Source organism: Python bivittatus, unplaced genomic scaffold (assembly GCF_059951505.1).
Source record: "Python bivittatus isolate LINGU-HERP-01145 unplaced genomic scaffold, Pbiv_v1 ctg000080_np1212, whole genome shotgun sequence".
In the NCBI taxonomy this organism is placed as follows: Eukaryota; Metazoa; Chordata; class Lepidosauria; order Squamata; family Pythonidae; genus Python; species Python bivittatus.
Genome location: NW_028277035.1, coordinates 14220284 through 14233653, shown reverse-complemented (window position 1 = coordinate 14233653; position 13370 = coordinate 14220284). Strand labels below are relative to the sequence as shown.

General features: G+C 38.5%; 1 protein-coding gene across 2 annotated transcripts in view; it reads left to right on the top strand.

Moving 5' to 3' along the window:
• The first annotated feature begins 481 nt into the window (after nt 1-481).
• The window catches only part of HOOK2 (hook microtubule tethering protein 2), a 29067-nt gene continuing 16178 nt past the window's right edge, over nt 482-13370 (top strand). For both annotated transcript variants that reach the window (XM_007420971.4, XM_015888655.3), the window contains exons 1-5: nt 482-595; nt 9638-9723; nt 11061-11133; nt 12527-12577; nt 13235-13367. In XM_007420971.4, coding sequence (XP_007421033.1) covers nt 548-595; nt 9638-9723; nt 11061-11133; nt 12527-12577; nt 13235-13367 — 391 coding nt within the window. In that variant the 5' untranslated portion in view covers nt 482-547. The remainder of the gene's footprint in view (nt 596-9637; nt 9724-11060; nt 11134-12526; nt 12578-13234; nt 13368-13370) is intronic.

Here is a 13370-nt window from a genome sequence, read left to right as displayed (position 1 = left end):
TACAGAGTGCATCCGTATTAAACTGCCCACCCCCGGATCTACATCTCCCATAGGAGGTCTCAAGCATCCGCCCCTCTTACGGTTAAAAAGGACGTCGAGCCAAACCCCGCTCCTGAGCGCTTCCTCCTTCGCCGAAAGGAGTAATCAAGCTTCAAGCAAGCAACCGTGAACATAGGCTAATCAAGGAACTACCAGAGGAACAAAACAAAACCCCCACCCCCACCAACACTGGCAGGGCAAGCAAGAGTATATAAACAGAGAGCAAACCCCATCCCATTCTAGCACTGAAGATGTTACCCAGCCGGGTAATGAAACGTTTGCAGGGAAACAACCAAGCTCAGAGAACCCCAAAGACCCCACAGCTCAACCCTGAGCTACACACATTCGCCTCTATTGGTAATCAAGCTTCACTTCCTAGAGCGTCTCCAGAGGCTTCTTTTTTTCCGGTTCTCCCGCCCTAATTGCACACTGGTGACGTCAGGCCGGGACGCGAGGGCCGCTCCAGGGGGCGTGGCTCTCGGAAGACTGCTCCTGCGGCGGCGGAGTCATGGGCGAGATGGGCCCGAGCGAGCGATGTGGGGCGCTTCTCACTTGGGTAAGCCGCCGATGGGGCGCGGGAGGAGGTGGGCTCCTAGGCAGGCTCTGCTTTCGCTGCAGTCTCGCGCCGCACTCCCTCGCGCGATGCCTTCCTCCAGCGCCCGAGCCGCCGCCGCCGCCGCCGCCGCCGCCGCCGCCTTCGCAAGTGATTCAACAGGTGCCCCCTTTCCGGGGTCGCTCCGCACCCAGCCTGTGCCCCTGGAACTACTCCGGGAGGAGCGGGTTCCCGTGGCCATCCTAACCCCTCCATTCTGAAGGCGCCTGCTGCTTGCACCCTTGTATCTGCGGCGGTTTCCGCGCCCGGCTCGCGGTTCTTGGCCTGCTCCGCTCATTAATACGGAGAGGGAACAAATCCATTTCGGGCGAGCTTCCTAAATCCACCTGATTCGGAGACCTCAAAACGAGCGTGCGCAGGAGGGAGGAATGCTGGCTTGAGCGTGGAGAAGTGTCTATAGATCTGCCGCGACAGTCTCGGCTTCGCTGTTGACTTCTCAACCCCAGACACCTCTTGAAGGTCTCTCGATGCTACCAGTCTCCGTGTAAGCGTCGATCGCGCTTTCTTTGTAGCCTCCGCTGGCTCAGCGTGACATTTATAGCCACTTTTCCTCGCTCTGTGCTTAGTGGGTTTTTCTCTTTCTCCTTCCCCGCCTTTTTAATCTGAGTTTTTGGCTCCTTCAGAATTCTTAGTTTTCTCTCCCGCACGAAGAATCTTGTCCCACCTGCTTTTCTCTGAGCAGGGCGGATAACAACAGTCCGTTGAAAGCCAACAGTGGAAAATAATATACGTGCGGCTGAACGATGTAGCACGGTACAATACAAAGAAATCTACTTAAACCTGCTTAAATATCCAAGGTCAGATCTCCTAATGGAGTTGAACTCCCGGTGACTACACAGACACACCTGTGTATTTCTCTTAGCAGTACGGAAGTGTTTTGCCCTTGCTTCCTTTTCAGGATGTATTTTTTAACTGGCCTTGTAGCCCTAGCATTCCTTAGTTATGAGCCCAGAAAAGATTGGCCAGATACTGCCACCTACTGAGACTAGCATATAAAGCCTTAGATAACATGTCACGGGTCAGGTTACCAGGTGGGTCACTGTCCTGGTATAGAGCTGGCTGATGTCACTGGAGGAAGCCTTGTTGGCTGTACTATGGCCTACAGACTGTCGTCTGGTACCAACAGGCGTGAGTAACAGGCTTCCTCTTTAGTGATGCCCAGGGGCTGCACTGCCCCATGAATTCAGACAGGCTCCAATTGTGGTGTGCTTCATATTCCTATTAAATTTGTCCTTTCCCTCAGGCTTGTTTTGGTTTGAATGTATTATTTGGTTTGGATTTGCAGAGGGTTACAATTTTTTTTTCTAAATGTACACTTAAATTTTACAATTCCTTATATGTTGTTTCTGATTTTTGTGTTATGTAATTTTAATGCTTTATTTTGTTGTTAATTATACACTGTTTCAAGAATCTTTTTGTTATAGCAAGCAGAATATGTTGATGAAATACATACAAAACTGTCGTCTATCAAGAAAACAGACTGGATCATTGGTCAAATGCAAATTATGTTTCAAGAACACTTTTTTTTTTTTTTAACTGAGATTAACCTTACAGTACTGTTAGGCTAGCCATCCCAGAGGGCAAGTTTATATGATTAGAAATATTTTTTCATAACTAGTTTGTGAGGGGAAATTTTTTTTTTGTTTCTTTAATGCTATACAGTCAAGCAATAGTTATAATGAAACGGTGAATATTTTACAGTAAAAACTATTTGTTTTTAACATAAAAATAATTTCATATACATCTATAAATTGTACCCATTATCAAACAGTGATTTTTATTTATTAATCACATTTATACCCTGCTGCAATCCGAAAGACCTTTCAGCAGTTCACAAGGTTAAAGACACAATTATAATTTAAATATCCACAATTGGATTAAAATTAAAACATAAAATACAGAAATATATGAGGGCAAAACCCCAACAAGAACCAATCTGTTTCTTTCAAAATATCCATCTCAGTGGTAAGATAAGTTACAGATCACTATATTTTAAATTAAAAGTCCATACTGTACTACTTAAGAATTATTTTCACTTGGTATGCTGTCAACTTTGTGCCTTCCAGATATACAATTGGTAGCATTCTCCACTATATTTTCTTTTTTATATAATAATTTATATTAAAGCTTACAAATGCAAAGATAAAAGACTAATAGAAACTAAGATGAATATAAAAAATAAAAAAGTAAAAGGTGCAGAAAAAAAGAAAATAGAGAATAATATATATATATATATTATATAAAATATATATTTATAAAAATTTATATTTATAAAAATATAAAAATGACTTCCTCTCCCTCCAGACAGTATAAACAACTTCAGTAACTTAACACCTTCTCTAATATTTCAATTAAAAAAATCTCTTCCCATATTTCATCTCTTATCAATAAACAAACTGTAAAAACTCATCATTCAGTCCTAATCAGCAAAAGTCCATTAAGACTACCAGAAATAATAACATATATATTTTAACCTTAAATAAATTAATTTTGTGTTATAACTTATCATTTTCTCTAAAAAATAAAGCAAAAAAAAAATCTCTCCCCATATCTTATTCATTATCTATAACCAGATCTTTAAAGCTTCCTCATTCAGCCCTGGTTAAAAAAAAAAAGTTCCATTAACAGCTACCAGAAACCACAACATATATATTTTAACCCTGGTTGAATAAATCTACTTTATATTCCTTCTGTTTACTTTTAAAAAGCTTGATCTTTAATCCCTTCAAATAATGTCCCACAAGTTGATTTCTTAATATTTTCTCTTTGTCTCCTCTCAGAAACTTCTTCACGTCTCTTTTGTAAATCCAAGATAAGAAAGCTTTCCAAGTCACTCTTCTGATTTATTATTTGTAGGTCCCTTTTAATTATTAAGACATCAGCCGGTTTCATTTGTAGATCCAATGTAGCGTCTTTTTCCATATTGCTCTTTTTTTTAAATAATAACTTTATTAAATTTTTAAAAAGACACAGTAAAAACTAACTAACATTAAGAGAAAGAAGAAGAAAAAGAAAATTGAAAAAAGTAAAGATCAAAAGTGCACAAAAGAAAAGAAAAATAGAGAAACAACAAAGGAGAAAAAGAATTCTGACCCTCCTTGCAACAGATATAAGTAACAATAAACATCAAACTCTTACTCTAAATTTAAAACGTAACTTCCATTATTTCTATTAACCCTAATCATCAAATCCATACAACATAATTTCATTTTTTTCTGTTTTCCACAAAAAGTCCAAAAAAGGTTTCTCTTGCATAAAATTTTGATGGGACTTTCTTTTAGTATAATTGTATCCACATTGTCAGTCTTCAATCTGGTATTAAAATGCCATTGCAGAACTTGATCCTTGGTCCTTTTCTTTGAAAAATGTACTAATATATTTCTTTGGTACCTGTTTTATTGCTGCATAACGTGAATTTACCCAATACACCTTATCAATCTCATCTTCAGCTTTTTCTTCTTCCCAATTTAAAAATTCTGTCAACACTTGAACTACCTTTCTTCTAATATCTTCACTTGAAATTTCTGGAATAGCTCTGAATCTCAGGCAAAATTCCTTCTCCTTTAGCTCCAACAAAGCCACATTATCCAGTCCTTCCTCCACCTCCAGATCTCTAGTTTTTGCCTTATTCTCCAAAAGTTCCATTCTTTCAGTAACCTGCTTCACTTCTCCAGAAATTTGTTTCATCTCTCCAGCTATTTGTTTCATATAATTGTCCATTTTATCTATTCTTTCTTCCATTTTTTTTCCAAAGTTACAAATTTAGCTTCCTAAATCAAACACTGGTTTAAGTAAACTTAAAGCGACCATCCTCTCCTCTACAGAGCCTCGTCTTTCTCACATTTCTTCCACTGCTTTCCTGGTAGCCGTGATCTTTTTTTTTTTTCCTTTGCACAAGTAAAAAGGCTAGCTGGATATAATTAAATACAAGAGAAAGTAAACTGACAGTTCACACCCTCTCGCGTCTTTCAAGCTGGAATTGCAAGTATGCATCAAAGAAAATACACAGGGATTGAGTTACAGTCTTCTTCTGTTTTGAAAACCCAGCCAATTAGCAGGCATAGACAAGCACAACATAAAACTTTCCCATGGAAAAAACAATCCTTGTTACTACAAATGGAGTTTCATAGAAAAATTAACTTCTAACAAATAAATCTTCCCTTTTCACTGTAAATAACTTTTAATTCTTTTTTAAATTCCAATTTTCATCCAGCTTTTTGTGAGTTAATCAGCTTCAAATTAAAACTATTTCTTCTTTTAAAAATAGAGTCTCGAAAATAAGGATAAGCTCCAAGAGAATTATTTATCTGTTGTGTCTTTCTTAAGTTGAAAAATAATTATAATCCACAATGTTTAGAAATGAGGTTTGGTCAGCTCTAGTGTCCTTAAAAGGCTGTACCGCAGCTGCAAACAAAGATGGATCCCCACCTCCCAACCCGAAAGCCATTTGCAGAGGCTTTTATCTCCGTGATTAGCTTTCAAGGAACAGCCATCCGGAGGGCAGATGGGTTGATTTCACGCTTCCTCCTTGATCCAGAGCAAGTTAATTGGCCAGCGCTTGCTGCCAGCCCCCAATCAGCTGCAGTGCCGTCTCCCCTCTCACAAAAAGATGACTAAGCTTCCATTGTCCCCACCAGAAGCCCTTTTCATATCACTCTTGTAGTCTGGCATTTTAAAATCCATTTTTAGATCCACATTCAGATCAGCCTCAGTTTCTATTTTGTCCAGTAAAATCTGTTCCTCTTCTGTAGCCTCTGTTAAATCCATTTTTATAGTGGCAGACAATCTTAAGAGTAATTTCTGGGTACATTGTTCCCAAATATCCTTGATTTCTTCTATAGTCAAATAGTATTGCTCCATTGTAATAATGGGTCTCTTCTCCTTTAATTGTAATCTTTAGTTCTCTGTGGTTGCCTCTAGTCAACCTTCAAAGTCCCCTCTTATCGTATGTTTATTTTCCAGTCAACAAAACTTTCCCACAGGAGGATTTCTTACAGTTAATTTCAAAATCTTCATCTGTCTGTATCCTATTCCATTGTTATCCAGATTCACCCAGTGCTCTCAACAGTATATACTAGTTTGGTTTCATCTGACAAATTTAGTTATCCTGCTCCTAAGTTTGAAGGGACCCTTTTATTCATGGAGATAAGTCCGGTGTCAAAGGCTTAGACTGTAAGACCTATAGGACATTATGGAGTGTAGTGTTTCAGTGAAAGACACTTTTGTTGAGACATTACACCTTATAGTGCCATGTGAGTCTTATCAATTTTAATTTTTAATATGGTAAATATTGATAAATATAACCCATACAAACAAAAGCTCTTTTGGGGTCCTCCATAATTTTTAAAAGTGGGAAGAGGTCCTGAGAGCAAAAGTTTAAGAAACACTGCTAAAGACTAGTAATTTAAAAGATGGTAATTTTATTTAACCCATTGTTAAAGTGTTTTTGAAACTGGGAAAACATAAAAATCTGGAAAACTGCACATTTAAAAATAAAGCCATTCTTTTGTTTAAACCATAATCATAAAATAAAGATAGGTATAAATCAGAAGAGTAAATACAGAATATGAGACTGATAGAACTGTTTTCAGTAGTACACGCAAAATGTGCCCAACAGTGTCTACCTAACTAATTATGACTGCGTCACTGAAATAAATTCTTAGCAAATGAAATTAGAAGCTTTAATAATAACTAATTTTAACCGGATTGGAGCAATATGTTGTAGAATAAACTGGATAACTATCCAACTTGCAATATTTGGTTGTGCAACACACACACACACACACACACTATCCAACTCTCAATATTTGGCTGGTAAATAAATAAATATACATACATACATACACACACTTTATCTGCTTCTGGGTGTTCTACTATAGCTTTAGGAGTCCAAGATCCAGCTTTTACATCACCCCTCTTTTCAAGAGCAATGACAATTCCTCCATCACCAATCACAATCTCTCCAGCATCTAGGTGTTCTAAAATACCCTAAAATAACAACTTAGCATTTGTATAGTGTTTTAGAAGGTTTAAAATTTTCTCAAATACAATTCTGTAGCAGATCATCATTATTAGTGAAAATGGGAAGTATAAATTTGAATTTTCCCTACCGGTTACTGAATTCACGGCAAAAATGAAAAGGTTTTGCTTTTTGTAACTTGCTCTATTTGGTGCTATACTATAGGTTCAAGTAAGTGAAGCAGATTGCTGTATTACACATTTTTAAGGAAACCATATTTATTAACGTGTCTGTTTCAAAGGCCTAACATATTATATAGGCAGATTATAATAGTATTTATTATGCAATTTTTTAATGTTTGTCTTATGGTTTGTTTTTGTTGTACACCGCCCAGAGTCACATTCTGTGACATGGGCAGCTATATAAAGATGAGGAATAAACAAACAAACAAACAAACAAAGCCTCTGACACCAGACTCATTTTCTTCATGAGTTAAAGGGTTTCTACTCTTTAGTCCCCACACACCACTGGACCACAGTGTTTATCATCCCTGAACATTATGCATATTTGCTAATGGAGTCATAATTCAGCGTGTAGGAATTGAATATTATCAACCATTACTTTGGTTCTAATTAATAAAAGAATTTCCTAAGTTTTTCCCGCATGACTGAGAATTCTCTCTAACTTGAAATGTGTGAAAACTACATTATTAGTTACTTATAAGAATGAATACAATTAAAGGTGTTGCCATATAGATATTTATTTAGAAGGCCTACAGTTAAGAACCAAATATTAAGATCCTACCAAGCAAACCAGGAAGAGAAGTCTCTCTCTATAGATAATATTTGTGATTTGATGATCCAGCAAATTTGTTATTTGTTGTCAAGGAGGGTAGAAGAAATAGCTGTTATGTTTATACCAGAAAACTATGAATTCGATTAGTGCAAATTAGGGAGACTGCTTATTTGTCCATGCATTCGTTTTTGCATTATAAGAATTTACAGTTTTGCTTAAGCATATTAGAAGCAGTTCAGGAAGTTGTGAGATAACTTGCTGGGGGTATTGTACATGTACTGCAGCAGAAACTCAAGATTACTTCCTGGGATGATGTACAGCATTAACAAACCAACCCCCCCCCCCCACTTTTCAAGCTCGCTCTTGGCATTCCCAAAATATCCTAGGTATGAATCATGTCGTAAGTTTGTAGATATCTTCTTCCCTTCAGAGGAAGAGGGTACTGAGACTGCTTTATCATCATAGTTGAAAATGGCCTGTCTATGAATGTGGCTATCTCTACTTGGTAATTCACAGTAAATATGAATGGCATGCTGGCATGTAGGAATACTTGCATTTTGCTCATTGTATGTTGGACACTGTTGTCTTGCTGCCCATTTATCTATAGGCATAGATTTTGGGTTTTGAAGAGGCAGAGGAACTAGAGATCAAATTGCCAACATTTGCTGGATCATGGAGAAAGCACAAGAGTTTCAGAAAAACATCTACTTCTGCTTCATTGACTATGCAAAAGCCTTTGATTGTGTGGATCACGACAAACTGTGGCAAATTCTTAAAGAGATGGGGGTACCAGACCATCTTACCTGTCTCCTGAGAAATCTGTATGCGGGCCAGGAAGCAACAGTTAGAACCAGTCATGGAACAACCAATTGGTTCAAAATAGGGAAAGGAGTATGACAAGGCCGTATACTGTCACCCTGATTATTTAACTTGCTGTATATGCAGAGTACATCATGAGAAATGCCAGGCTGGAAGAATCACAAGCTGGAATTAAGATCGCATGGAGAAACATCAACAACCTCAGATATGCAGATGATACCATCCTAATGGCAGAAAGCGAAGAAGAACTAAAGAGCCTCTTGATGAGGGTGAAAGAGGAGAGTGCAAAAGCTGGCTTGAAACTCAACCTTAAAAAACTAAGATCATGGCATCTGGACCCATCAATTCCTGGCAAATAGAAGGGGTAGAAATGTAAGCAGTAACAGACTTCATTTATTTGGGCTCCAAGTTCACTGCAGATGGAGACTGCAGCCGTGAATTTAAAAGACGCTCCTTGGGAGGAAAGCTATGGCAAGCCTAGACAGCATATTAAAAAGCAGAGACATCACCTTGCCAACAAAGATCCGCATAATCAAAGCTATGGTTTTTCCAGTAGTAATGTATGGCTGTGAGAGCTGGACCATAAAGAAGGCTGAGCGCCGAAGAATTGATTCCTTTGAACTGTGGTGCTGGAGAAGACTCTTAAGAGTCCTCTGGACTGCTAGGAGGTCAAGCCAGTCAATCTTAAAGGAAATCAACCCTGACTGCTCATTGGAAGGATTGATAATGAAGCTCAAGCTCAGATACTTTGGTCACCTAATGCGAAGAGAGGAGTCTTTGGAAAAGACCCTGATGCTGGGAAAGATTGAAGGCAAAAGGAGAAGAGAACGGCAGAAGATGAGATGGTTAGATAGTATCACTGAAGCAATGAGCATGAAACTGAGCAAACTCAGGGAGACAGTGAAGGACAGGAAGGCCTGGCGCAATATGGTTCATGGGGTCATGAAGAGTTGGACACGACTTAACGACTGAACAACAACGACAACAACAAAGTGATTTGAGAAAGTATAAAGTTTTTAGGTTGGCCTTAAGCACATCTATTTCTGCGCAACAGTTTTCTCCAACCAGAATACCTTTGCTATATGGACATCAGCTCCCAGAATTTTCAGCAGCAGCCCTGTGGCTGAGAATTCTTGGCACTGAGGTATACACATCTGGGAAATGTCCAGATGGGGAAAGGCTGCTGCATACAATTTTAGTTGGGCAAAAATAACATTCTGTGTAATAGCAGAGTTCTTACACTTTGTATCTCCTTATAAAATCAGAATTATAAGAAAGTGATAAAATATTTTCTATAGTCACTACTATCACCATTGATAGAGTCATGTTGGGTCATTTATAGATATTGTGTGGTCCAAGGCTGTGGAAATTGCTTTTTGTCTGTGCTTACCAAATTGATTTATTTTTTCCAGATGCAAACTTTCCATGTTCCATCACCATGTATCAAGATGGAAGATTTGACCAGTGGGGTTACAATTGCCCAGGTGCTACACAAGATGTGAGTTTCATGAAGAACCTAGTGGAAGATGGAAGTGTCTTAAAGCAGTTCTCACAAAGTTGATGATGGGGAAGTCTAACAAAATCCTCAACTATCACCTAAATGTCTATTTTCTTCTTCCCATGTCTTACAAACTGCCAACCTGAAAGCACTCAACGAGAGCTCTGAGTGCCAAAATCAAAGTACTTTATTTTGGTCATTGACTAGCCATACAAAACAAAAAATGGAAATAAATATGATAGAAGATAACATAAATAAAACAAAATGGAATAAAAAGATAAATTGAACTGAGCTAGCACAGGTATAACTCTCTTAGTAAAGATAAACCACTTTGAACACCGAGACTATTAACTCTAAGGCTTCAGTGAAAAAAAACTTGGTAAATATAGCTAGAAACAGATAAACAGGATTAACAGATTGTTTACTAAATAAATAACATTTATTACTAAATGTGGAACAAGTCAAACTGTTCCTAGTGAAGTCCTATCAAATCTTGTTTGTTAAACAGAATTTGATGACTTCAGAGTACATCTCTTTGGTCAAGTAAAAGATAATTGAGATTAAAAAGAGGCAATATGACCTAGTTATTGAGCTAATCAAGATGTGATTAATGTATGTTAGCAATCTTAGAATTGATAGTAAAGAAGCATGTAGACTATTGTTTCACTCACTCCTGATTTACAGTGACAAAGATGCTCATTAACTGAGATTTTCTGGAATCTCCCTTCAAGAACCACAGTCTGCAGGGCATTATAACGTAAGAGTATCAGAGCTCTCTGGAATATTGCTATGATTATCAGATAAAAATACCTAGAAAATTATGACTGGTAATTTGGTTGATACATATCAAATATTCTTTAGCTGAGTTTTTTCCTGGCCAAGTTATACCTCGTTGTCATTTGTGCATGAGGAGAGAAGTCGTAATAGTGCAGCTTGTTCTCCAGCCCTTTTTTCCATTTTGAGATAAAGGGGTCAGCTAACACATGTGGGACTAAGTCTACAAGAAAAGTAAACACTCTGAATACATTTTTCCTTTTGCACAACTTATAACTGGACAATTTATGCTAGGGTAGATCAGATCAGAAAGACAGCCAACAGCTCAGGAGACAGAAGAACACACGGTAGTTATCTTTGTCACAGTAGGACTGTGAGAAGAATTTTTTGTTTCTGGGATGTAGGGCAGGCAAAGCATACATCTGAGTAGCTACTGTAAAACCTGTCACCTGGATTTTCTGTGATTGATCCTGGAATTACTGATTACTTGTGGTTTGCTATAAAGAGTTTACTTCCTACTCCCACATAACCAAGAGCAAAAGCTTTACATTTTTCCTTTCCAGAGACCCCTTTTGGTTCAATGAAACATGGCTCCTACGGATTAAAGATGATACTGGTGACAACTGGAGACTGAAAGTAGGTATTGGGATTCAGTGAATTGATGTCCCCAAAGCATCTGTGTCCCAGATATTCTTACCTCTCTTTGGGGGCTTGTATTTCGAACTGTGTTGATAGACTACTTTTCAGTGCTCAGTGCATTCTGCTCTTCTTGAGCATGAATAATAAAAAAGTTCAACATAAATATATAGCAAGGAAACTATTTATTACTTGATCCTGGCTTTATCTTGTTGTTGTATGCTTATCTCTGGTAAAACAGGTCTCATGTTAGCATTGTTTAACCAAATACTAGGAGCCAAGTGCATATAATTTAGATTATTGAATGCTCATAGAGAAACAGGAAGGGGTGAAGTGGCACTTTTGCAGAAAAGAAAACATTTATGTGGAGATTATTATATGGTGATGAGGCTTCCAAGAATGAGATGAAAGTATGGCTATGCAATATGACTTCAGCCTCATAGAAAGTGGAGAGAAGGAAGAAATGCAGTGGGGCCAGAAGAGTGGAAGATAGACTTAATGGAGAAGAAAGATCATGATCTAGCTTCCTTTTAAGGCTCTGTCTGCAGTTAGAAGAACGGAACAATGATTAACTATGTATTTGGGTACTAGTTAGGAGGTCCCAAACTCAGAGAAGCAGAAATGAGAACTTGAAAAGGAAACCCAGTAGCAGGCAGCCAGCCAGCCAGCCACACATTTGGAGGTTTCAGGGTTCGAAAGCAGCTATATACTGCTTTATAAGGCATTTGAGAGACAAGAGAGGAGCCAGTTCTAAAATACATAGGATTCTTGAGTCTAATTATCCTAAGAGTGGGATTTGTTTAAGTTAGTGGGTTGCAGTATATATTGGATAGTGTCTTTTACTTCTCTGTGTGAATCTGATTATAACAAGAAAGAAGTTTGTGTGTTTAGAGTCTCTTAGGAGATCCTGCACCTGCTGAATAACAAGTGAGGCTGCTCCCTTATTTGTGCCAATAGCGACTGAGATCTTAGCAAAAAATGACAGCTTGATCACCTTGACTCGTCACCTTAACTTAGCATTCCAAGGTGCTTTTTGAGGGAGTACATGAAGTGGGTAGCAGCACTTTGTTCTCCAAACAGAGTCAGCTGTTTGGTTTGAAAATGAAGGTGGCATTTAGTTGTAAGCCATCTTCACCAAGCACTGTCAATTGACCTACCTTGCATCATACTCTGTTGCCTGCTAAATCATCACGGCTCTTCTTCCTGTCAGGGTAGCATTGAAACTTGTTAAGAGGTAATGACTACTCTTTTCTTTTCATCCTAGCACTGGAAATATTGGATTCCAGTTTGGTGGCTTCTTGAACATAGTTTGAGTTGGAACTATTTGAAAGCAGTTCTGTGATACTTGGGCAAACCTACAAATATATTGTCATCTTTGCCCGTTTTTCCCCAGGTGAGCAACCTGAAGAAGATCCTGCAAAGTGTGGTTGAATACTCCCAGGATGTGAGTATGTTCTCTAGGCTGAGTTTGCTGGTACAGTGGCAATATAATTGTTAATATTTCTGAGACATTAAAAAAGCAGGGGTATGCTGTCAAATGAAGAATCTCAGATTACCCATTTTGGTCACATTAAAGCCAGCATTGAAAAGTAAGGGTTTGTAGCTTCAGCCCGCATTCCTTGTTTTGTATCCATAGATTTCATTACTTAGCACTACTTCAGATATGTTGAATGTCATGTTTCATTTTCTATGGACATACAGGTTTGTTTGTTTGTTTCCCACTTCTTACTCTGCTGAGACTTGTGTTAGACTTAAGCTTGGTTCCAGTCCTTGCCTTACCATTCTGATCCAGGGTAATTTGGTCTACAGGGTTTATGCATGGATGAAACTGGGAGGGGTTGGGAACAGATCACATATGCCAATCTGAGTTGTCTTTGCTTTCAATAGTTATTGGGCAAGTGGCTTTTTTAGAAAATTAAAGGTTCTTAAAATGTAACTTTCCAACTCCTGCATACATTGCCCTATCTTCAGTTCTGCTTGACAAGGATTGTGCTTCCAGCAGGTACAGTAAGCCAGGTTAAATAGGTAGTGGTAGCTGGAATGTTAGAATGCCCATTGGTTGCTAGGGGGTATTTTTTATTGCTGTCTGCATATCTCTAAGGTGCTGGGCCACCAAGTCCCAGAGCAGCTGTTGCCTGATGTAGCCTTGGCTGGAGAGCTGTCTGATCTGGCTGAGCTTGGGAAATTGCTACAGTTGGTACTGGGCTGTGCCATCAGCTGTGAGAAGAAGCAAGGTA